The 25,515-nt window shown below is 42.5% G+C and overlaps 1 protein-coding gene across 1 annotated transcript in view; it reads left to right on the forward strand.

Moving 5' to 3' along the window:
• Positions 1-4,883, forward strand: part of SH3BGRL2 (SH3 domain binding glutamate rich protein like 2) — a 117,689-nt gene extending 112,806 nt beyond the window's left edge. Inside the window, exon 7 of the mRNA XM_060419364.1 lies at positions 1,877-4,883. Within this exon, the coding sequence (XP_060275347.1) occupies positions 1,877-1,888 (12 nt within the window). The 3' untranslated portion in view covers positions 1,889-4,883. The remainder of the gene's footprint in view (positions 1-1,876) is intronic.
• Positions 4,884-25,515: the final 20,632 nt, after the last annotated feature.

Below are 25,515 nucleotides of genomic sequence, written 5' to 3' on the forward strand. Positions count from 1 at the left end.
CCTCCTTTCCTGTCTTTCCTACCCTCTCTGCAGCACAAGCACATGAAAGACAGGGTAGGCTAGCTCACCAGGGGGAGAAGGCAATGGCACCCCCCTCCAGTATTCTTGCCTGGGAAATCCCATGGACGGAGGAGCCTGGTGGGCTGCAGTCCATGGGGTCTCGAGGAGTCAGACACGACTGAACAACTTCACTTTCACTTTTCACTTTCATGCACTGGAGAAGGAAATGGCAACCCACTCCAGTGTTCTTGCCTGGAGAATCCCAGGGATAGAGGAGCCTGGTGCACTGCCGTCTATGGGGTTGCATAGAGTTGGACACGGCACCCCACTCCAGTATGCTTGTCTGGAAAATCCCATGGACTGTGGAGCCTACCTACAGTCCATGGGGTCGCCAAGAGTCGAACACGACTGAGCGACTACACCTTCACTTTTCACTTTCATGCACTGGAGAAGGAAATGGCAACCCACTCCAGTATTCTTGCCTGGAGAATCCTGGGGACAGAGGAGCCTAGTGGGCTGTCATCTAAGGGGTCGCACAGAGTCGGACACGACTGAAGCAACTTAGCAGCAGCAGCCGCCCACCAGGGGACGTAAAGACTCCATTAGCATCTGATTGCTCCGAGGAACAGTGAGGGGAGAGAAGCTCACTAGGAAAAGAACATTCAGCACCCAGGTGTAGACACTGGCCAGTGTTAAGAGTGGACGGGACACAGGATGGTAGAAAGTGACAGAGTGGTGGCCTGCAAGGCTACCATCCCATATAGAGTGTGTGTGTGTGTATAATGGGATGATATATAGTCATGCTTCAGAATAAATTTTAATTACATCAAAGAAAAAAACATCCATGCAGGACAGACACATCCGGAGCCAGCGTCCCTGCATAATAATGAATACGTTGAACACCACATTTGCTTCCAACTTTTTGCATTCTTAGTAGTGCCCAGAAACATCCTTGTAGCTACTGACACTCTGCTCATATACGTTTTTAAAGAATTCAAGTGAGTTGCTGATACTTAAAATACTGATTTCCCACGTTTCTCTATTCCTCGAATTGTCCAAACCCTAGTTGGGAGTGGGGGAGCGGGGGCACACCTTCCTATGGATATCTGGAGGTCCCTGTGGTACCTACTTAGGAAAAAAGACCTTTTCACGAATAATCTTCAAAGGAAATCATCAACCTCATTCTCATAATAGACTCAGAACAGAGCCTGAAATGGAATTTTCTGCTTTTGGATCTCCCCCATTCAGGGCTGATATTGAAAACGTGTAGCCACCAGTAAACCCTAGGCAGTGAACCAACAGGAGGCTCCTCTCAGAGCTCCCACCCCCCACCCACACCAGTGGTCAGCCATCCAGCTGTTGGGTCATGGTGGCTCCTGGGGGATTGGGGTATCAGCTGGTCACCAGTAGGTGTGGTGGTGTCCCCCCCAGGCTACCCTCTACGGGGCCCCTGAGTGAGCTAACTGCCCCCCACCCCACTCACTCAGGTGCAAGAGGCATTTCATCAGTGTTGAAAACAGGTGGCTTCCTTTCCCCTTTTCTATTTGGCAGGTCAGGTGGGTGTGACTTAAATCTGGGCTCTGATCCTGAGACCTAAGATTCGCTCTTACCCATCACACGAGGGTAATTATTATGGTTTCCAACCTCTCTGTTCCCTGGCGTTTCAGATATCACTGCCAGGGTCCAGTGGGTAAGACTCTGTGCTCCCAGGGCAGGGAGTGGGGGTTCAACTCCTGGTCGGGGAACTAAGACCCCACGTGCCGCATGGTGTGGCCAATAAATAAATGAATAAATAACATAGATCACTGGCCAGGGTGAATCTCTTGTCCATGTAATGCAATAACTAGCCTTTTTTTTTTTTTTTTGTAATGAATAGGCAGAACCTTAGTGAAGACAAGTGGAAGAGATGGAGATGCATTCCAGAGTCCCCTTTGGTACTCGGCGCACGCCTGCTTACCTAATGCATCACTGTGACAGAAGCACATGCGTTATCAGTGACTTTGCTTGCCATGGAAAAGGTGTTTGGGAAAGACTTGGGTCTAATGGGATTGCATGATTGCTTTAAACCAAATCAGGACTGTGGTGGGTTTTTTTCCTTATTTTCAGAATTACCTGCAGTTGCCTCAGTTTACCCAGAGGACCTGTCACCTGTCCCAGGTGTGCTTCCTGAATGACTGAGTGATAAGCGGGCGGCACCATCAGAGAGAAAATACTGGATCTGCCCTGGTTTGTAGTTGATGCCAGGATTGCGCAAACCTGCTTCTCTTCTAACTATCTAGGTGATATCCTTGAAATTAGTCTGCCAGGCTTTTAGAATATTTTGATCAGAAAGAAAAATAGCAGTGTTGGTTGACAAAGGGCTGAAGGTCTTTGCTGCAGAATCACAAATATTCCAGTGCTTTGTCATAACTGTAGAAAAAGTTAGGTGCTCTAGCCTCCTTTTGGTGATGGAAATTCTGACCCCTATAAATCCTCCAAGCTCCTCCTGATGTGTCCAGAAATCATAGTTGATTACAGTATATGATCAGAACCGAGTTATAGGGATGAAAAGAATTGCTATTTTGAAAAATACATGCTTCTTTATCTCTTGCAAAGGGCAAGTCTCACTTAATGCATAAGATTGCATAAAAGGTATATTTCAAGAGGTGCACTAATTAGATAGTAAATTTATAGAGGATATTATCTGACTCATATCTGAAAGCATTTCAGCTCTAGCAACTTGGTATGCATAAGTGCACATATATTTTTGAATGCAGTTCCCCTAACTAGTAGCTGCTTATATATTTTGTGAAAGGATTATATTTTTTGAGAAAGGAAGATCTTGGTTAGATGTATTTTGGGAACCCTTGATGAGGCATATTAAAAAAAATAATATTGCTATACATTTTAATTTTTTTTTTCCTGTGTTACTTTTCATTGGTCCTCTCATTCTGCCAACTCATATTTCTGGCCAGTGCACAGTCCCAGATTTTCAGAATAATGTAGGTACATGTTCTTACTCCATGTATGAGCACCACTGATTTTTCAGAACAGAGTACGTTCAAGAAAGAGGCTGTCAGAGATTCACTCTGGATAGTACATGGCATGTGAAGTCCCTGCTCCCTTTGAAGTGGATGCAGATAAATACTGAACTTGTCTACTTCATTAAGGCAGAGGCTCCCTTTACTGCATCCTTGTCCCTGCTCACACTTAAGAGTTTTTAGTTGCCGAACCTGGGAATAGTCTTGCACAGGATAAACTCTTAAAGGACTGTGTAAGACATTCTGCTGTTCTCAGCATCCTGATGGTGGGCCTGCCCTTGGATTCTGAGCAGGAAGTTTGTAAGAAAGGAAGAGAACAAAAGAATTGAGTTCCTGTCACCTGTGTTTTCTCTCCCTCCAACTTGCTAAATGTGGACTCTTCTAAAGAACTTGTTGAATGCTAAAGCTGATATCCCCAGCCTGAGGTTTGCAGTCCAAGACTATAACCAGAAGGAAAGCATTCCACTGATTCCTACTTGACTGGAACAGACACATAATCCACGGTTTTCTCTCCAAGGAAAGCTGCTGTGAAATCATGAGTATGACTGCTTAGTTGGCATTAAATACAATCCAGGTCACATTTCCACTTGATAAATCCCAGGGACTATCCAGGAAATTGTTTTTGAACTGGTATTATGTTAAAGTCTGATAAGACTTAGTATTTCTTTCTAAGATACGGCAGTTTAAAACATTAATGTTACTGTGATCTAACTTAGATTTTGTCTGCTCTTGCCAGTGAGTACCAAGAAGCAGCTTGGTAAGATTGAGTCTTTGGGAGTTAAATTCTGGGGTCATAGGATCAATACAATACTTGGCAGACCAAGAAAGCTACTCAGACTTGTTTGTCTCAACACCTTTGAATTACTCTGACTGTAGTAGATTCTCCTAAGCAGACTAGGTGAATAGGAGAGCTAAATTATCACAGTCACACACCATCTACCCTCACCTGTACTATTTTTTTTTTTTTTGATCAGCAAAGAAATAGGAGAGACCAGCTTGAGCTGGTATTGTGCTTGTTATGAGTGAGCTCAGAAGCACATTGGTATGGTATTTCCCGTGGTATCCAGGCTCTGTGGAGTCCAGAGGGTATTGCTGTCTGGGCTTACCTGAGCCACACTGTGTTCAGATAATATCATGCTCTTACTTGTGGTGTTTTACCAGCTAAATTCCAAACACGTAATGATTTTCTTCATCCCTGCTTTAACTAGCTGCCTTTAGATCTGGATAATCACCTAGGAAAGAAGTGGATGGGAATCGTAGACATAAATATATCAGGAGCTTTTCAAGACAGAATTTTTCTTTCCTATAGCAGGCTTGTTGGAGCAAAGGAAATGTGCTGCTAAAAAATCAGATTACGCCTTTTCAAAATTAGACAAAATACAGAGTGCCATCTTACTAGGTATATGCAGACCAGAAGAAAATTTATTTGGGGAAGTACTTGTTTTTCCGGATTCTGGTGTTCTATTAAAATCAAAGAGGAGAAAAGGAAGATTTTTTTTTCTCTCAGGCTCTAATATATTTTAGATTTGTTTCTGTTTTATAGATTTATCCAACACTCCCACGTAGATGTTTTTATATTACATGAATTTAATAATGAACTAAACTTATTTGTCCTCTGTTGTTGAAGGGTACCAAAGCCTCTTGCTGTTGTTGTTTTTTTTTTAATTTGATTCTGTTATATAGGGTTTTGCTTTTTTTACAGATGCTTTTCATTTAATATCTTTTCTAAACTGTCAAGACCCACTTTGATCTGCAAAATTATTGTTTTTAGATTTCAATTTGTATGCATTTGTCTCTAAAGGCATTGGCGAAATGTCAGATTTTATATTCAGCATTAAAGAGGAATAAATTCCAGAAAACCCACAGTCTGGAAATGGAGTGTTTGTTCCCTACTGTGTCTTATACCTTTTCTAATTTTACTTTTGTGTTTGTTTGAATCTGAAAAGCTATAGATTAGTTGGAAAAATGCATATGGCTCATTGACCACTCAAAGAGACAGTTACATATGTGTGTGTGTGTGTGTGTGTGTGTATTGGAGGTGACTGCAGAATCGTTTGTGAGTATGTGTATGTGTGTGTGTGTATTGGAGGTGACTGCAGAATCGTGTGTGAATGTGTGTGTGTGTGTGTGTGTGTGTGTGTGTGTGTGTGTGTGTGTGTGTGTGTATTGGAGGTGACTGCAGAATCATCTCAGTGACCAGGACCAAGAATGGCGTTAAATCACTCATCCCTTGCTTGGTTCAAATACCTGACAGTGGTTTCCTGAGTACACTGAAGCGCTGGGCTATGGCTTCTCTTCCCTTGGTTGGTTTAGTTGCTAAGTCGTGTCCGACTCTTGCAACCCCGTGGACTGTAGCCCGCCAGGCTCCTCTGTCCAGGGATTTTCCAAGCAAGAACACTGGAGTGGGTTGCCATTCCTTCTCCATCGCGTCCCTAATTTTGTGCAAAAAAGAAAAAGTAGTGTAGCCGCAACCTGTAATAGCAGGGCTTCGTTTGCTGCAGCCACTTCTGAAGGCAGAAGATATTTCTGACGGCAGCGTCTGAAGTTAAGCGCGTCCCTGAACTGTTTCTAACCTTAGACACCGAGACGAGGGAGGCGAAGGAGGATATAAAGAGAACAGGCTGTCAGTCTCCAGAAAAGTGCTAAATTGTGAAACCAGGGAAGTCAAGTAAATGCCCGCCTACTTGTAACCCAGATTTTCCAACTTGCTGGTTTTCTGGCAGTGCAGGCCAGGTTAGTTTGGTCACCCGGTTAATCAGTATGTGTTGCGCCCCTCGAACATGAGGGGGACTATCTGAGCAGGACGATAATCTCAGGCCTCCAGGAGGAGAGAGACAGAGAAGCGTTCACAGCAAGGACAGCGGGTGGTGATTGGAGAGACAGGTAAGTTCAGTGTTCTAGGTGGTGGTTCATCTGAAACGTGGTGTATAATCTTTTTCTTTGTATGTTTGAACCATTCTGGTTTTTAAAATTTATCTCATACCTGCAGTGGAATCAGCATGCGTGCACACACACCCCTATGTAATATATACGCTGCCACGTAAAGAAAAATACGCACACCCGGCAGTGTCTGCCAGCAGCTTCCTGCTGTCCCTTTGTGGCGCCACGTGGCCTTCCCTGACCCTGCCCCATCCCCATTTAATAGTGGGAGGCTGTCCTGAGCACTGTGTGGATCGTAACCTTTCTGTCCTTTCTTATTTTACCTTTGTGTAGATACCTAAATGTGCATATCTTGAATGAATGGAATTAAACTGTATTCTTCCATCGCCTTCGTTTTTATGTTCACTGCTTTGGGGCATAGTTATTTTGAAGCAGGTACCCTAGCTTGTTTATTTTCACTGCTAAGTATTAGTTCACTGTATAAATATATCGCAGTTTTTCCCTTCTCCATGTGGAAACACACCTTTCTTTGAAATAGAGAAAGGAAATGTTGCTGCAAACATTCTTCTGGTGATTTCTGGGGCACATACACAAGTAGATGTAAGCCTTGAATGGAATTGCTATATTCCGCGTGCTATAAGGCACATTGTTAACCTAACTAGACAAGGCTAAGTTGTTTTCCAAAGTGGTGGTACCTACTGACAATCCTACTGGGGTTCTAGAATTTCTGGTACTCTCGATCTCACTAGGGTTTGCGATCATCAGACTCAACATTTTGCCAAGCTGAGGAGTGTAAAATGGTATCTGTGGTTTCATTTATTTAACTACTAACACGACAAATATGTTTTGCTATGGGAATTCCTATTTCTTCTTCCTGGAAATTCCTCTTAGGTCTTCTACCATTTTTTCTATTGTGGTTTTTTTTTTTTTTAATTAAATTTTGAAAGGTCTTTCCAGTTTTATTGGTAAATGCTTAACTAATAAAGTAGAAACCATATTTAGAGTAAAAATTCTTCTGAAATTGTTTCCAAAATTATGAAAAAAGCATGTGAAACTATTCTATTTGGAGGGAATAAAGTTAAATGCGTAAATTATGTGTTATGTGCTAATTTTCACCTCCTCAGCATCTCAGCCTAGAGAAGATGTACCTTGGAAACCTCTCTACGTCCTGGAGGAGGAAATGGTTACCCATTCCTGTAGTCTTGCCTAGAAAATCCCATGGACAGAGGAGCCCGACGGGCTATGGTCTAATGGGTCACAAAGAGTTGGACACGACTTAACAAGTAAGCACACACACACACACACACACACACACACAAACTATGCTCTCAAAGTGTTCTTTCTTTGAGGTAATTTTAAGGCTCATCAATTCCAGTTATTTGGTAGGAAATGTGATTTCCTACTGCAGAATAAAACCAAAAGGAAATCTTTGTGTAGACTTCATGTTTATTTATGCACAATTCCTTTGTATGTCAATATAGAATAGGCTTACAGCAATAGGCCAAAATGATGTTATACTTAAAAGGACATTTAAAAAATAATTTTTTTGTAGGGCACACAGTTTTGAGGGCATTAGCCTGTTAAGACCCCCTTTGCCCGGCAAAGGAATAAAGCTGTTCTTTTCTACTTCACCCGTTCTCCACCAGAATAATTTTTTTGAGTTGAAGGAGATTGTGTTGGACCTATTCTCATAACTAAATAATTCTTAAGCTGAATGAAATATCACAATCATGTGAATAAACCCAGTATGTTGTGACTTGTTCAGCCACCAAGTCGTGTTCAACTCTGTGACTCCGTGGACTGCAGCAAGCCTGGTTTCCCTGTCCTTCACTATGTCCCGGAGTTTGTTCATTTGTCCATTGTGTCAGTGATGCCATCCAACCATCTCATTCTCTGTCGCCCCAAGCTCCTTCTGCTCTCAATCTTAACCCAGCATAGGGGTCTTTTCCAATGAATCAGCTCTTCACATCAGGTGGCCACAGTTATGGAACTTCAGCTTCAGCATCAGTCCTTCCAATGAATATTCAGGGTTGATTTCCTTTAGGATTGACTGGTTGGATTTCTTTGCAGTCCAAAGGACTCTCACGAGTCTTCTCCAGCATAATTCGAAAGCATCAATTCTTTAGCACTCAGCCTTCTTTATGGTCCAACTCTCACATCTGTACACGACTACTGGAAAAACCATAGCTTTGACTGTATGGACCTTTGTCAGCAAAGTGATGTGAATATTTTCATTTCTGGTTGGCAGGTATAAGAACAAGAAACTACAGTGCAGTCTTCTGAGGCTCCTGCTAATCAGGGGGCAGTGTTTTTCATGGGCCAAGGACTCTGACATTTGAAAAATACTAACTGAAAATTTGGTACTGCTTACAATGAATGGCACAGAAATTTAGACCTTTTTTTATTAAAACAGCAGTCCACACTCTCGTAATGTACATCCTTTTGGGTTCTATAATCATAAACTTCACTGTCACCAGACTTTCTACTGAAAAAGCTCTAGTGCAAATATCTATCATCATTAATGTAACGGAAACGAAAGCTCAATAGTACAGAACAGCTGCTCAGTGTGGTTCCAGCAAGCCACATAGAATTATTGGGCACTTGAAATGTACTTCCTGACTTTGTTATATGCTGTGAATTTAAAATGTGGTTCATATTTTGAAGACTTATGAAAAAATAAAATATCTTAATTTTTATATCAATTACGTTTTAAATGATAATATTTTGGACATATTGGTTTAAATGTTAAAAACTGATTTCACCTTTTTTTTTAATGTGGCCACTAGAAAATTTTCAATTATGTATATGGCTTATGTTACAGTTCTCTTGGACTGTACTGTTCTTTACCTGAATTTATAATAAAGACCTTAAATGCGCTTTTGAGTTTTGGCAAAATATCTCCTTTCTTTATAATATGAAAGGAAGTGTGAACATCTACTGCCAGGATAAATGCTTTTCTCATTTGGTTTTTCTGTCCCTCTAGCTTGACCCATTCAAGGCAGAGGTTCTTTTTTTTTTTCTGGAACGAAAGAATAACGTGTATGTCTTGTAACCCAGGACATCTCTCTGTGTCCAGCCTCTTCCTTTATTATCATATCATGTTGATGTCCCCTATTACATCAGTTAACGCCTGTGAACTGAGTCATGGTGGCATTTTTTTTTTTTAAAGGAGGGAATTTAATGAATCACAGATCCCATCTATAATCTGCAGAACAGTGATGAATATTAATAGGATTTTTGTCCTAGATTTCCTAAAATGTTCTCTGTATCTGTAAAACTTGAGCTCAGAAGAATAGATGGATCATCTGCTTTTTAAAAGTTTCATTGCCAAAGATTAAAACAAAATGTGAGTATTAAGGGAGAATGGCTTCCTTTTCATGCCCAGAATTTTTAACCTTTTTCGTTGTTGTTGTTACTCTCAGCAAAATAGTTTGGGAGAAAACATGTATTATTCTTGTCATGAAAATAATTGATGGTAACAGTACTCATTAAGTGCAGGAATGTTTCTTCAGATTATTTCGTTCAGGACACTTCTCTGAAATGAGAGAGAGATTGTAATATAGTCCTTGCCAGCCGAGAGATGCCAGCCACCTATGTTGCTTGCTGCTCTGGGGCTCTTGGTTTGCCATTCTAATGAGCTACCGCACTTAGACAGGATTTAGTCTCTGGGCTTCTCTGGTGGTGAAGTGTTAAGGAACCCACCCGGCAATGCAGGAGATGCAAGAGACGTGGGTTCGATCCCTGGGTCGGGAAGATCCCCTGGAAGAGGAAATGGCAGCCCACTGCAGTTCTTACCTGGGAAGAACCGTGGAGCCTGGTGGGCTGCAGTCCATGTGGCCACAAAGAGTTGCACACAACTGAGGGACTGAGCGCTGATGGGTGGAACAACTTGTCTGACATAAATGATAGACACATTTTTCATGCTGATTTTATTGAGCTTATTGGTACTACTGTCCCATCTGTTTCGTTTAGATCATATTTTTCTCTTAATTTTCTCCCTGTCAATCCATTTCATGTCGTATGTTAATAGTACCATGAGGTTGAAATAAAGATCCTGGGCTCCAGGACAGCCCACGGTCAGTCTCAGAGAGCACTCTGAGCTCAACAGCTGGGGCAGGAAGACCAGCATTTCGGCGCTGACCCTCTTCCCCTCGCCCAGACTTGTCTTTTTCTCTCTCCCTGCCTGTCTTCATGATAAACCACTCAAACAATCCGCTCCTAGCCGCATCCTAAACAACAGGTACAGGGAACAGAAGTGATGACAACAGCAATATTTTTACTTCCCAGATTGGCAACCAGAGGGAAGGACTGAGACAGCTGTTTCCCTTCCTGGACTGTTTTACATGCCTAAGAAATATTTATTCTACTGTGTCCCAGTTGTAAATGAGAAATCAGATATGACAGGATCTCCATCCTAGTGGAAACATGACTGGGCGCAGACAGTGTTATCGGTTACGTATTCACCAGGTAAAATCACTGTAGCATTCAGACTGGTGGGTAGTTTCTGAACAATGACAGCAAGCAACCTCTTTCCTCTGCATGCGCGCTCAGTTGTGTCCGACTCTTTGCAACCCCATTGGCTGTACCCTGCCAGGCTCCTCTGTCCGTGGGAATTCTCTAGCCAAGAGTACAAAAGTGGGTTGCCATGCCCTCCAGCGGGTGTTCTGACCCAGAGATCAAACCCACATCTTCTGCGTCTCCTGCATTGCAGACAGATTCTTTACCCCTGAGCTACCAGGGAAGCCCGACCTTTTCCCTACCATGGACTCATTCAGTGAACAGGTTGCCTCTTAGTAAGACCATTCCAGAGTGACCCAGTTCTCTAGGGACAGCTTTACTCAAGTCACAAAGTGTAAACAGTTACATCTCCAGTGAGGATAGGCAGCTATCGCTGCACTCAGGGTAGTGCAGGCAGAGTAACAGTGAATGCGGGGAATTTCAGTGGTACCAGTGTCTATCCAGGGAGAGGGCTATCTTCCTAAATATGGGTCTTTTTAACATAGAATGGGTTTTAAGTTTTCTCCAGTGTTCCTGAAAATTGTGTATTAGTCATTCTCATTGCAAATAGCCCTTTGCATGCGTGCTAAGTTGCTTCAGTCATGTCTGACTCTTTGTGATCCTATGGACTGTAGCCTGCCAGGCTCCGCTGTATCTTTTGCCTGGTAAACATCTGAGAAAGGACAGAATATGCCCTATCCTGTTTCAGAAATGGCATAATCACCAGTCAGACTCAAACATGATGTGATTAAACCAGATCCACATCATTTCTGTTACCACGTGGAGTTTGTTGATACCTGCACCGGTACCTGTACAGATATTTACATCTGTATGATACAGCGCTCTTTGTACTGGCTTCCCTGGTGGCCCAGCAGTAAAGAATCAGCCTGCAGTGCAGGAGATGCGGGTTTGATCCATGGGTTGGGAAGATACCCTGGAAGGGAAAGTGGCAACCCACTCCTGTATCCTTGCCTGGAAAATCCTTGGACTGAGGAACCTGGTCGGCTGTGGTCTATAGGGTCGCAGAGTCGGACTCGATTCAGCACAGCACAGTGCTCTTTGTGCCTTATCTGGGAGCATAGATGTGTACTTCCAGTATCTCAAAAGCTGCTTTTTTTCATTTCTTAAATCTTATCTTATTTGGTATGGGTCAGCTTTGTATTAAGAGAGTGGAATTACATATATATTCTCTTTTTTACTTGTACACAGTGAATTTGTTATGTTAATAGTTTACCCTACAGTCAGATGAAATACATGACTTTAAGCATGTGTTAATGGTGTACTTGATAATTACGTGTAAGACCAGGTACTGAAAAGTTGAATTTTTTTCTTACTCTGTCACTAGGAGCTTTGAAACCTTGTGTCTTTTCTGCTGACAGTTACTGGTTGTGAAGTGGGAAATGTGTTGTATCAGACTGTGACCAATCAGAAGATACACACCACTCGGTGATTTAAACAAGGGAAGTAAAATGTCAAGAATTATTACACTTTGATGAAAGGGTGACTCTCGGATTTGAGAAAACTGCATTTTACCCTGTGGCTGAGGGAGAGCATCCAAGGAAGGACAGACTCGGGAGGAAGGGAGGTCAGGCTTCAGAGTTTGTTGGAAAAGTTGTATGTACAGTCTGCAGCGAAGTTAACAGGTTTCCCTGGGCGGGACTGACCTACAGTTGCTTGGCAACAGGAAGCAAACACCTCCTCCTGCATTGGGCTGGGGTGGGGGTAGGGGCACCAGGTGGGCATGGCCAGACCAGAGCTGCAAGTTCCCCGAGACACCACATGTTCTAGAACCCGGAGTTAAAGCAGCGCCATCAGACCCAACCCACTGACCCACCATGTTGCAGCCTCACAGGAGCACCCCCTTCCTCCGGCATTGTCCCTCCAGCACCTTCTGTCTGAACAAGTGGAACAGCGTGCTCACTGTGATGGGAAGGTGCTTAGAGGAGTTCTGTCCATCCTTACAGAACACGTGTTGGCAGGTGAATTTGGAGTGAAGACTTAGTACGGTGATAGCTGGCGCATATCATAAAAGGATTCTCTTTGTCATAACTTCTCATCTGGAATTATACATGTTCATTAAGAACAAAGGACGATCCGTGTTTTGTGAAGTAATTTGGTAATTTAAGTGAAAATTTGCATCCCAAACAGTACTTGAGGCCTGGCTGTCAAATTGGGAAAGCTGGCCACTCACTTGCTAACTAAGCTGGTAAGCATCTTGTCACAAGCACAAATGTTACAGGAAGATGTGAAGCGCAGGATGTAACCTTGATTTCCAGTCATCCTTACTTTGTGGTTCTCGGTTTTATAAAGCTGTTGAAATTTAATTTAAAGGAAAAAAAAAAACCATGATGCTGAGGAATATATTTAAAGTTTCTAGAAGTGACTCCTCATGCAATCAGTTCTTTAGAGGATATACATTAACCTATTTTTAGAGCATTAATCTTAGCCTAGCACTAGAATTTCTTTGTGAATTCCCTAACAATAAATACCAAGAACCCAATACTTGCATAAAGGACACAGCTTATGGCTCTTTCTCGTTTTGTTTTTAATTTACTCCTGTGGTGAACAGAAAATTGAATAGACTCTCTGTAAAGTCTGACCTATTTACTCACCCTAAAAGATCTACCTCTAATGGAAGACAAGGCAGAAAAAGTTATTAGGAAACGGTAGGTGCCAGGTCCAATTAAATCCAATGATTAGGCGCTTTCCCAGACTTGCAGTCCATGGTGGCTAGTGATTAAGTGGATGGGTAAAGAAGAGATAGATTATCCTGCCTGATAGCCTTCCTTTATTAACTTTTAAGTGGGCCTGAAGTGAAAGAAAAATTAATTTTACTGAGAAAGTAATTGGCTTCACGAGATGACCTGTCCAGGGTTCTCTGTCCCTTCCCAGTGCCTTTCTCAGCTTGCTGCTGGAATGCTTGTCTTTGGATTCAGTTTCTCAACAGTATTGGAGGGGTTTGTGTGCCGTCAAGCCATATTTACTAAATCAAGAGTAACATATTCATAGTACCAGCACCATTCTGGACTTTGTAGGGAATAGAAAAGTAACTTCCTATGTGGCTCTATCGTTTTAGGCACTTACTGTGTTGATGTCACTGTTGGTGGTACAAAACCCACCTGTAGAAAAGGTTTCTGGGGCGCTGAGGAGCTGCCCTGGGTAGCCTCTGCACTCTCTTAACTCTTAGATTCTATGGTGTAGATTTCATAGGTGTCGGTAAATCAGTGGTAACACTGGTGTTAGTTCCGGGAATGAATTTCCTTTACCCACAAGCCCAGACTTGTCAGCTGTTCTTAGGTATGCCAGGGAGGTTTGAGACCTTATTACTTTACAAAACTATTAGTTAAGTAAACATTCTAATTTCCCCAGTAGTCAAGTAGAAGAGTCACTATTGACTTACAATGGAAGCAGACCCAAATTTGATACTTTCATTGTATAATTATCCACTTTCTCAATTTTTAAAAATATTTATTTTATTGAAGTTTAGCTGATTCACAGTGTTAATTTCTGCTGTACAGCAAAGTGATTTGCTTATAGATATGTATACATTTTTTTTTCATTTTCTTTTCTGCTATGGTTTATCACAGGATATTGAACGCCCTATGTTATACAGAGGGACTTTGTTGCTCATCCATTCTATATGTAGTAGTTTGCCCCACCTTTTCAATTTGGTTGCTATCCTTTTATATACACACTTTAAAACAACAAGGCTTCATGAGCACAGCCAATTCATTCACTAACATAGCCTTTGGGTGGTTTCTCTGTTCAAGGAAAAACCCTGGCCTTCCTGGGCTCCTTATTAATTTTAGCTCCAAAGTCAGAAATCAATGTGAATTGCTTTTAGAAGCCTGACAGAAATCTGCCAGTTGAGTAGTAACTAGACATAGGCCTTAATATGAGCTCACTGCTGTTCAGTAGTTTTCTTGGGTAGAACAAGGGGGTGGATGATAAAAACAGCGTGTTCTCTTGTCTTACAGTAACCTTGATTACAGTCAAAGTTCTTTGCCTAACAATAGTTTTGGTTATATTCAAGGTTCTCAGAAAATGGCTGTCTAAATCTGAAACGTAAGATGTGGATTTATTTACGTCTGTGCACGTGTGTGTGTGTGTGTGTGTGTGCATGTGAGCATGCACACACACACACATACGTACATGTCTTGAGGGGGATTTGTCTCAGGCTTTCGTTCTACCAAACCTTAGTTTTTAAAAAAAGGAGAGGCAAGGAATATCTTTAAACACAATGTTCTTTTTAATTATTTGTCTTGGCCTAGCCTATGAAATGTGACCTACATCAGCTATTAGAAATAAAATGCAATAATCAGAGAGTCAGGAGCAAGAGAAATCCTAGGGTGAGAGTGACCAGCAAAACCACAGGCGCTGCAGCCCTGCCGTGGTGTAAATAAAGACTCGGGAACAAAGGAGGCAAGTTTAGCGTAAAGAGGGAAACTAGAACAACTGACCATTTTTGTAAAAACTTGCCATGTGTTTTCAAGCTGAAGCGGCTACTCAGAGAAAACCTTCTTCAGATCACAGAAGGGCAGAGTTGGAAGGCAGACGTGCAACTCTTTTGAACCCTTCTGAATTCACCCACCCAGCATTCTTATTTCAGATTCCGCATACCATATACATACAAATACGTAAGCTTAAAACTTCAGAATGGGAAAGAACCGAACATTACCGATTAACCAGTGACATTCTGGAGTATTTTTAGAACTCTAAGTGCCTCCATTCTTTCCCGTTTGCTGCTTCACACTTGTTTTGACAACCAACTCACAGTGGTCTCCGAAAACAGATGAGAATCCAGAGGAAGGGAAAACACTGACTGTTTTGAAATGGACAATTTTTTGCATGTATCTGTAGAACGGGGTGCATCTTTAATGAATATTTTGATAGTCAAACAAAATCCAGGATGTTCCAGTGCTGATGTGGAAAACAGAGCAAAAGAATAGAATTTAAAAGTAGCCAGGTACATCATTTACTTTCTTGTGTGTGTAGATGCTCAGCCATGTCCAACTTTTGGCGACCTCATGGACTGCAGCCCACCAGGCTTCTCTGTCCATGGCATTCTCCAAGCAAGAATACGTGGGTTGCCATTTTCTCCTCCAGGGGATCTTCCTGACCCAGGGATCGAACCTGTGTCTCTAGAGTCTCCTGCATTGGCAGGTGGATTCTTTACCACTGTACTACTTTTACTTTCTTATTTGAATTTTGCTCAGAAAACTAGAGAGGGAATGGTGTGGAGGAAAATGCCAATGTTCTTTATATGTATATAAGATCTAGGCCAAAAAATTTGTTATATGTGTAATATAGGCACAAATATATACATTGTATATTGGAAGTGTTAGTTGCTCAGTTATGTCCAACTCTTTGTGGCTCCACGGACTGTAGCCTGTCAGGCTTCTCTGGAATCCAGGCAAGAACACTGGAGTGGGTGCCATTCCCATCTCCAGGGGATCTTCCCAACCCAGGGGTCTTACCCAGGTCTCCCATGTTGCAGGCAGATTCTTTACCATCTGAGCCACCAGGGAAACCCATACATTGTATGTATAAAATATATAATGTATACTTTACGCATTTTTTTTTTCCTGAATAATCTTGAAACAATACTGAACACTGAGTTCCTCTGTGCAGGGCCAGCGCCCTCCGATAACAGGACTTGGGTGGTGGCGACACCTAGAGGCCTGATGACTGAATGCAAGTTACAGAGTGGACTTCTCGTGCATTTTAACCATCACCATTGCAATTAAAAGATTTATGAAGACAGCTGTGAAAAGGAAAGCTACCTTTCAAAAAAGGTCTTTTTCAGTATATATTTACATGCCTTACATTGGAAATAAAGGCCTAAGGAGGGGTAATTTTTGCAGTATTTCAGAAGATTAACCCAAGAGAGTCAAGAAACCTAGGTTCTCCAAGGAGGTAAGCCGTCCTGTGTTCCTGGGGGAGAAGGGGAGCATGGAGAGACCCGGCAGAGGGTGGGGGATCAACAGCAGTAGTATGCTTGAATTTACCTTGTTGCAGTTCTCAAAGAGTGCTAGAGAATCTTAAACTAGAAACCAGATGAAGATTCCCTACAGCACCAACCACAGGACCTGCACCACTAGGTGACAGAGAATATTTATTTAATGAAGCAGGACTTTGCGTTTTAGTGGAGTGACAGTGTATTACATAAGCCCGTCATTATTCCCCTCCCAGCCCTGCCCCAGCTGGACCAACAGAACACAGTGAGGGTGGGGGGTGACGTGGGGTGGGAATAGTCGTAGGGGTGTGCAGTAAACCTATGCGTGTGAAAGGTATCTTGCTGAGGTCCTAGAGCCATCATCTGCACCTTTACCTGCAGCTCAGGGAGAAAGAGGAGACAGAAAGAGCACAAAATCGAGGAGCTGAGCCCAGAGGCATTTTTCTATTCCTGCGTTCTGTGAAAGAACATTAATTGAGCACTGTATTAGTTTCCTTTTGCTGCTGTAGCAAATCACTCAAATGTAGTGGCTTAAAATAACACAAATACTTTTTTTTTGGCAGCACTGTGCTGGCATACAGGAGCAGCATGTAGGATCTTAGTTCCCTAATTAGGAATTGAACCTGTGCCCCTTGCATTGCATTGGAAGCACAGAGTCTTAACCATTGGGCTGCCCAGAAAGTCTGATGACTGAATCAGACTCTTAGCTGGGCGAGCTTCTTAGTGAGTTACCTATGAGGACTTTCCACCATCTGTAATGTTGAAAATCTGATTTTCAAAGAGGTCGTGCATGTGTGCTAAGAAGCTTCAGTCACATCTGACTCTTTGGGATCTGGACTGTAGCCCACCAGGCTCCTCTGTCCATGGATTCTCCAGGCAAGAATACTGAGTGGGTTGCCATGCCCTCCTCTAGACCTTCCCAACCCAGGGATCAAACCCATGTCTCATGAGTCTCCTGCATTGCCAGGCAGGTCTTTAGCACAACCGGGGAAACCCATCTTAGAGTTCAGGAGGTCAGAAATCCAAAATAGGTCTCACCCACCAAAATCTAGGTGTTGGCCTTCCTTTCTGTTGACTTCTGGGGATTTTTTTTTTTTTTTTTTTTTTTTGCCTTTTTCAGCTTGCACAGGCCTTAGCTCCAGGCTGCATCACTCAACCTCATGTCTGTTTCTGTGACTCTGACACATCTTTCCTTTTAGAAGGATCCTTGTGGCTACATTGGATCCACCCAGATAATAATCTAGGAAAAACTCCATTTTAAGATTATGAATTCCATTTGCAAAGTCCGTTTAACCAGTGGAAAGCTGGTGCAAGAGATAAAGATATGAATATCTTTGAGAGGAGAGGGCATTCTTCTGTCTACCACAAGCACCATGTGATTCAACACTGTGCCAGCAGGCTCAGGAGATATGAGGTCTCTGCCTCTAATGGAGTGGGGACTGAGATCATGCAGACAAATCAGATTTTCTACATTACAAATGGCGGTCCTCATAGGTAACTCAGTAAGAAGCTAGCTCAGCTAAGGCCAGCAGCTCAGGCTTCCTGGTCCAGGTGACATTTGACCTAGTTCTGAAAGATCAGCATGGGTTAGCTACAGGAGTGAGAAAGGGAATTTTAAGCCGATTGAGTAGCATGTGCAAAAGTACAGATGAGTGTAAAGACAGCTCAGCAGTTTTCACGACTAATAAAGTGTTGGGTTGTATTGCTAGACTTGGGAAAAGATGAGGCTGAACCCAACAGCTCAGCTAGCTGTGCGAGATTTTTTCCTATAGTAGGTTCTGTTCTGGGCTCAAGGAACAAGGACGTTAATTTTTTCTCACATGAATTAAGAGGTTGGGATTAACCCATACACACTACTATATATAAAATAGATAACTGGTAAGGACATACTGTAATGCACAGGGAACTACGCTCAACATCTTATAATAATGAAAAAGAATCTGAAAAAGAACGTATGTATGTATAAGCTACCCAGGTGGCACTAGTGGTAATGACCCATCTGCCAATGCAGGAAACACAAGGTTCGATCCCGGGGTCGGGAAGGTCCCCTGGGGGAGGGCATGGCAACCCACTCCAGTATTCTTGTCTGGAGAATCCCATGGACAGAGGAGCCTGGCAGGCTACAGTTCATAGGGTTGCACAGAGTGGGGCACAACTGAAGTGACTTAGCACTCACATGCACACGTGCATATATATATGTGTATATATATGTATGTATATATAACTGAATCACTTTGCTGTACCCTTGAAACTAACACAACATTGTCAATCAACTATACTCCAATAAAAACTTTTAAAAAAACATTGCTTCCCAACATTCATGGTGTTAGGAAAGTGTGTTCAACTCTGGTCAAGCAGCCGAATGTATTTTAATCTACCTTTTTATTAGATACTTTTAATGATAAAAGCAAAAGAAGCTACAAAGCTAAATGAAGATAAGCAATTGATCATCTCTTGAAAATATTAAAGACAATATCTAGAAGAAGATGTATAATATATTTTTCATAAGATTCAATATAGTTCTGATCTCTTACGACTAGCCTCATGAAAATTTTAGTGAGATTTTCATTAAGGAAAAAAAGATTACTGTGGTAAAGACCCAAAGGTGAATTGCTAAGAAGTTTGAAACAAATGTGATATTATTGAACCATTTCACACTAAAGAGCTTGTAAAACATGTATTGCCCTGCTATTATGGAAATTTTATCTGATTTTTATCTTTTGAATATGGACTAATCCCCAGCTGGTGCTTATTTCACTGGCTGACAAAAGAAATGGGAACTGTATCTAGAAACTCTGAGGGTCCGTGGATCGAGGCGGAATGAAGGTTTGAAGTGACTAAGGTTTGACATGTAATTCCTGGGCAAGGTCAGAGGTCACAGATGTCATGTCAAGCAGGAACCAGACTGTAGGGGCTATGAGATTTGGACATGAACTTGGAACTCTTTCTACTCAAAGTGTCATCCAAGGAGCTATAGCAGCGTAGGGAGCTGGCTATGTCCCCACTCCATCAAAGTCACATTTTAACAAGCTCCTGGGTGACTGCGTCATACTGATGTTTGAGAAGCACTGCTATAGAGATCTGAAGACATCGAAGTGTTGAAAGCGAGAATGTCAAAGAATCATATTTACGTTTTCAGAAAATCATAGAGTTGGCAGTGGGAGGAGAAGATGGGGTGAAGGGAAAGGTGATGTTGGAAAGAATAGAGACTGGGAGGAAGGTAACTCGGGACGATAAGGGCTTGGGCAAGGGTCATGGCCATGCAGATGTCTGATTAGCTGTTGGGGAGAGAGATGGTGATACCCACGTTTTCTGACTTGATTGGTGGAGGCAGTTAAAATGGGAGAAAATGACGCTGCCTTTGGCCACTGTGAATTTGAGAAGGAGGTGAAACACCCAGGTGCTTAAATTCAGCATCAGACAACACAGTGCCTGTGATGTTCAGCAAGTCCTGGAGAACAGAAAACGAAGAATCACCCAGGGAAGTAGGAAAGCCAGGAGAAAGGATTCAAAATTATGTGGAAAGCTGTCTCAAAGAAAAGTCAGATCAGACAAGCACTCAAGTATATCCTTTGGATTTGACATTTTGGAAATTTCAGTGAGCTTCTTAATTATTTGTATGCCAAAACATGTGGGAATGAATTGCTGAAATTAGGAGAAAGTGAAGAGAAATGAAATGGGATGCATACAGGGAAGTCACTAAAAAAATCTAATTTAGGCCAAGTGGACTTGTCGTAGCAGGTGTGATTTTTAAGGACTCTTGTGGAAACAGACAAGCCACTTGAAAAGGAGGGTGCCTCAGCAAAATTCTTGCAAGAGCCAACTGAAGCATGGGGAGCCCAGAAATGAAAAGAAAAATGAAGAAAATGGAGATCAGAGGTATTAGAGGCTCTATGACGATTTTTACAGAAAGAAAGCAGAGAAGAATGCTTTAAATAAGCGATCGAGATGGGTGACTCTTAAACTGTGATCATTATGACTTTGTTCAATTTTGTGCTATTTTATTAATGTTATGGAAACAGACCTGGCACTGTCTTACTTAATGAATAGCTTCCCCGTTGGCTGTTTATGTTACACAATGTGTTCTTTCTTTCCATCTTTGTGTGTCTATTGTAGGTTTTTGATATGTGTTTCCCATGGAGTTCATATATATTGATTTATAACTGTACCCACTTGTTTTAAACTGGTAGTCATTTAAGTTCAGACACATTCTAAAAGAGCTACATTTTTACTCCCCTCCCCCACATTTTGTGTTTTTGATGTTATATGATACATCTTCATATCTATCCCTTAATTGTTTATTGTAGTTGCTTTTACAGTTTTTTGTCTTCTAAGCCTCATATTGGCTTATTAAGTGGTTGATTCTCAGTCCTTACTATATTTTTGTCTTTTCTATTGGGATTTTCCCTTTATATAAATTCTTACTTCTTTTCCACTTAGAGAAGATCTTTAACATTTCTTTTAGGGTTGGTGTAATATTGATGAACTCTTTTAGCTTTTGTTTATCTGCAAAATTCTTTATTTCTTCTATTCTAAATGATAATCATGCTGGATACAGTATCCTAGATTGTAGGTTTTTCTGTAGAGAAATCAGCTGATAGACTTATGGGGATTCCATTGTATAAGCCTCTTTGTTTTTCTCTTGCTTCCTTTAGAATTTTCTCTTTTTTGTTAACTTTTGCTATTTGAATTATGATATATCTTGGTGTGGCTCTATTTGGGTTCATCTTGTTTGGGACTCTGTGCTTCCTGTACCCGAATGTCCGTTTCCTTCTTCCAGTTTGGGAAACCATAGTTTCCTCAAATAAATTTTCAATCCTCTCTCTCTTCGCCTTCTGGGACCCCTGTAATGTGACTGTTGATGTGTCTGTGTGTGTGACTGTCTCTTTGTGACCCCATGGGGAAATGTTGATATACTTAGTATTTTTCCAGAGATCTCTTAATAAACTACTTTCATTTTTTAAAATTTGTTTTTCTTTTTGGTGTTCTGATTTGGTGAATTCCATTAGTGTGTCTTCTAGGTCAGTTAAGCCTTTTCCTGTATCACTCATTCTGCTAGCCAGTCCCTCTAGTGATTTTTGATAGCATCTGTTGAATTCTTCACTTACGATTGGGTCTCTTCTATGTTTTCTAGTTCCTTATTACAACTTTCATGGTGTACAGCTATTCTTTTCCCCAATTCAGTTACTATTTTTACTACCAATGCTTTGAATTCTTGATCTGGCCAATCGTTTATTTCTCGATTATTGTTGGGTTTTTTTCCGGGATTTTTCTCTTGCTGTTTTAATCCAGAGTAGTTCCCCTGCCTTTTGATTTTGCTTAACTTTCTCTGCCTCTAGGCATTTAGGTGAAATAGTTACTTATTACAGTCAGGAGGGAGTGTTCTTATGTGGGAACATCCTTATACAGACTGCAGAGGCCCAGTGCTACTGGGGGAGGGGAGCTGAATCTGACATGAACGCTAAGGCATGTCTTTTTGTCGGGGGCGAGGGGGGGGCTTCTGGCAGCCATCACCTTGTTGGGGGGGGGATGAGCTTGGAGATGGAGGTGCTTGAGTGGGAGCTGGATATGAGGTGGGACATTCCATCTGCTCAGCTGCTGTCACTGCCTCATTAGAGGCAGGAGCTGATCCCGCATTACTGGAGCAGAAGCCGTGAAGGTCAGGGCCAAGCTGGCTTTATTCCCTTCTCCACTGCCCACACCACTGGGACCCCCGCTCCAGAGCGCTGAAGCAAGTGGGGCCTGAGCGAGCTCTTGGCTCGTGTCAGCCACAGACAAAAGTCCAGGCCGTCTCTGGTGAGCTTCTTGTGCAGACACCTGCAGTTGTGGCCCTCGCTCTGCTCAGACGCAGCTTGGGTGCAAGTCCGCTTTATCCCTCACAGCGCCCACCGTCCCCTGCCTCTCCAGCCCTATTGTGAAGCCTCCAGCCATGACAGGTGGGGCCCGCATAGACTTCCGGCCTGTGTGAGGAGATGAGCTGTGGTAGGGCAGCCAGTGTCGGAGATCTGGGCTCCTGGGAGCTGCTTGACTAAGGGCCAACAGCAGCCACCACCACCCCACCCAGCTCTGCCCCGGGACCAAGGTGCTTCTGCATCTGAGTTTGAGTCTCCTCCTGGTCATGGCCATCCCAGCACGGGGGCAACACTGTGCCATGGGGTGAGCAGGGCTGGAGCGTTTGCTTGGCTTGGGCTGGGGGTACTTGCCGAGGTGGTCACAGGAGGCACAGCAACCCTGGAGCAGACCTCTCCTCACCCTGCCTGGAGGCAGGCCAGCACACCGGGGCTCCTCCCTAGCAGTCTCCAGGCTCCCCACAGTCCTCCCATTAGGCCCCGTGGTCCTCCAACCACCCAGGAGGGCTCTTCTGCCTTGCATAGAACCCCAGGACTGGAGTGTCCAGTCTATGCCTCTCACCACTCACTCCTCAGAGCTATATTAAACAATATTTACTCAACATATAAATTTGGAGGACACAATTCATCCCATCCATAACTTTTCAGCCATGATATATATTTTTTGAACTTGAGATCATTTTGTTCCATCCTGACAACTAACCAGTTCAGGGATGGTCTCTCTGAATGACTGGGTCATAAAACTCTTAAGTGTGACATTTTACATTTTCATCCTTTAGCATACAAATAATACAAGCTTTGCAAAAGCTTGCATATCATCACCACCATCATTGCTTCCTCTAGATATGTTAGCATCAACAGAAGTTGGGAAATGAAAATGGAGCATGAATGGGATGCTACTTTGTAACAAAGAATTGTATTCATCTTAGTCTCAAACATTGCAATTTAAAAAAAAAAAAACAGAAAACTTCTACTTAGTTATTAGATTTAAACTTAAATATTCAGAACAAAGCTCAGCCCTAATATCTACTCAGTAACTTAATTTCAGCCCATTATTCGGTTGTGACATCCAGTTCTTTAAACTGTTCAAGGAGAAACAGAGGGCTCCTTCTGTCAAATAATTGTCCAGCTCAGGGCTTGGTGTGCATTTTCTGAAAGGACCACAGGAAATGTATCTCAAGCTTCACTGGTCTCTTTTGTATTTTTCTCTCTGTTTTTCTTTATAACACTTTCATTCTTAGCTCAAAGTTCTTACACAAACGGACCACAGGTTGGATTTAACCTACGGAGATCTAGGCAATTGCCCACTTGGCAGGTACTTCCTTCAAGCCTTGTAGAAGCAGATACCATAGTAAGATAATCTAATTCCTCCATTCTGATTTCAGTACTCTTTTTACAACCTCTGAAAAGAATTTATATTTTCAAATAGATTGTCAAACTTCTAATGAAAAATGTCCTGATCACAAAACACAATATTCTAAATTACTTAGCAGCTATTTTCTAATTTCAAATGAATAAATTGGCAAAATGAGTTTTGTGACCTCTGTGTGTGTGTGTGATGTGTTTGAGAAACTTTAGTTTGGAACTAGACCTTGGAACAGGGTTCCAAGGGTTACTCCATCCCGGGTGGTCCATCCGGGAAAGCGAGCAGCATACCTTTTCCAAGCACTATCCATTTTCGGTCGAGACAAGTGATTGACAGCTGAAATGACCAAATGGCTGAAATCTGACAGTGGCCTTGCATTCTTGGTACCAAAAGTATAGGTTCCATTCCATCCTACTCTGTGGTCCTTTTAGAAATCATTTTACTTCTCTACCCATCTCTTTCCACATAGGCTGACTACAAAGATGGCTGCTAACACATTTTCTGCTCTTGTACCTGCAGACCACTTGCCCTACCAAGAGGCAGAACCCATTTTCCCAGCCTTGGAATCCAGCCAGGCTCAGTGACTTGCTTTGACCAGCACAATGTGGTGGGAGTGATGCTGCACTAATCCCAGGCTTTACAAAGTCTGCTTTTGCTCTCATGGGCTCTAGCTCCTGTGTAAAGTAGCTTACCCTGTTGTTTGGTCACTAAGTGATGTCTGACTCTTCAACCCCATGGACTCTAGCCCACCAGGCTCCTCTGTCCATGGGATTTCCCAGCCAAGAATACTAGAGTGGATGGCCATTTCCTTCTCTGGGGGATCTTCCCGACCCAGGGTCAAACCAGCATCTCCTGCATTGGCAGGCAGGTTCTTTACCACTGAGACACCTGGGAAGCCGCAAGCTTAGTCTACACTACTGAATAATGGCAGACCACGTGGTGAGAACCAGCCAGCCCCACCTGAGGCCCAGACATGAGTGAAGACATCCTGGGTGTTCCAGTCTGAGCTAAGGGCCTGGTTAAATGCATCTTACCCATATAATCACTATGTGGGCAGCCAAGCCAATCCATCTCACACCATCACAGGAAATAAGAAGTTGCTATTTTAATCCACTAAGCTTTGGTGTGGCCTGTTTCAGTGCAGTAGACAGCTGAAATGCACCAAATCTCTCTATCCTTCTCTCCAGCAGAAGGCCTCACACTCTGCCCTGCCCAGCATCAGAGGACAGCAGAACGGAGGAGGAGGTCACTTGGAAACCCCCCTTGGGGATCCTGATACTCCCCTCTCTCAGTTAAGGATAGTTTGGGCTGCATCTAATAGACAAAGCCCTGGTTACAGTGGCTTAAATGATGTGGAAGTTTCTCTCTCATTTGAAAGCTAGATGCAGTTTGTGAAGTAACTACTCAGAAACAGTGCAGAATGTCACAACATTTTCCTTCTTTTCTTTAAATTAAGTATACTAATATCTTTTTAAATGTTAATTAATTTATTTTCTCTATGGTTGCACTAGGTCTTCGTTGCTATGCATGTGCTTTCTCTAGTTGCGGTGAGTGGGGGCTCCTCGCTGGTTGTGAGGCATGGGCTTCTCATTGTGGTGGCTTCTCTTGTTGCCAAGCTCAGGCTCAGTAGTTGTGGCTCCCAGGCTTAGCTGCTTCAAGGCATGCGGGATCTTCCCCGACCAGGGATCAAGCCTGTTCCCCTGCATTGGCAGGCGAATTCCTAACCACTGGATCACCAGGGAAGTCCCACAGTGTTGTCTGCTTTGGTCAAGAATATGCCTTTTCCAACTTAGTAATTCTATAGCTTTATCTGTTGCTTAATTGACACTTTTTATTTCAAATAGTATTTAAGATCATTCACTGTATTTAAAAAAAAATTGAAATGCCCTGAAATCCTACAATACATACATGGAAGAAATTTCCTAAAATCATACAATCCATTAATAA

This window comes from Ovis aries, chromosome 8 (assembly GCF_016772045.2).
Source record: "Ovis aries strain OAR_USU_Benz2616 breed Rambouillet chromosome 8, ARS-UI_Ramb_v3.0, whole genome shotgun sequence".
NCBI lineage: Eukaryota > Metazoa > Chordata > Mammalia > Artiodactyla > Bovidae > Ovis > Ovis aries.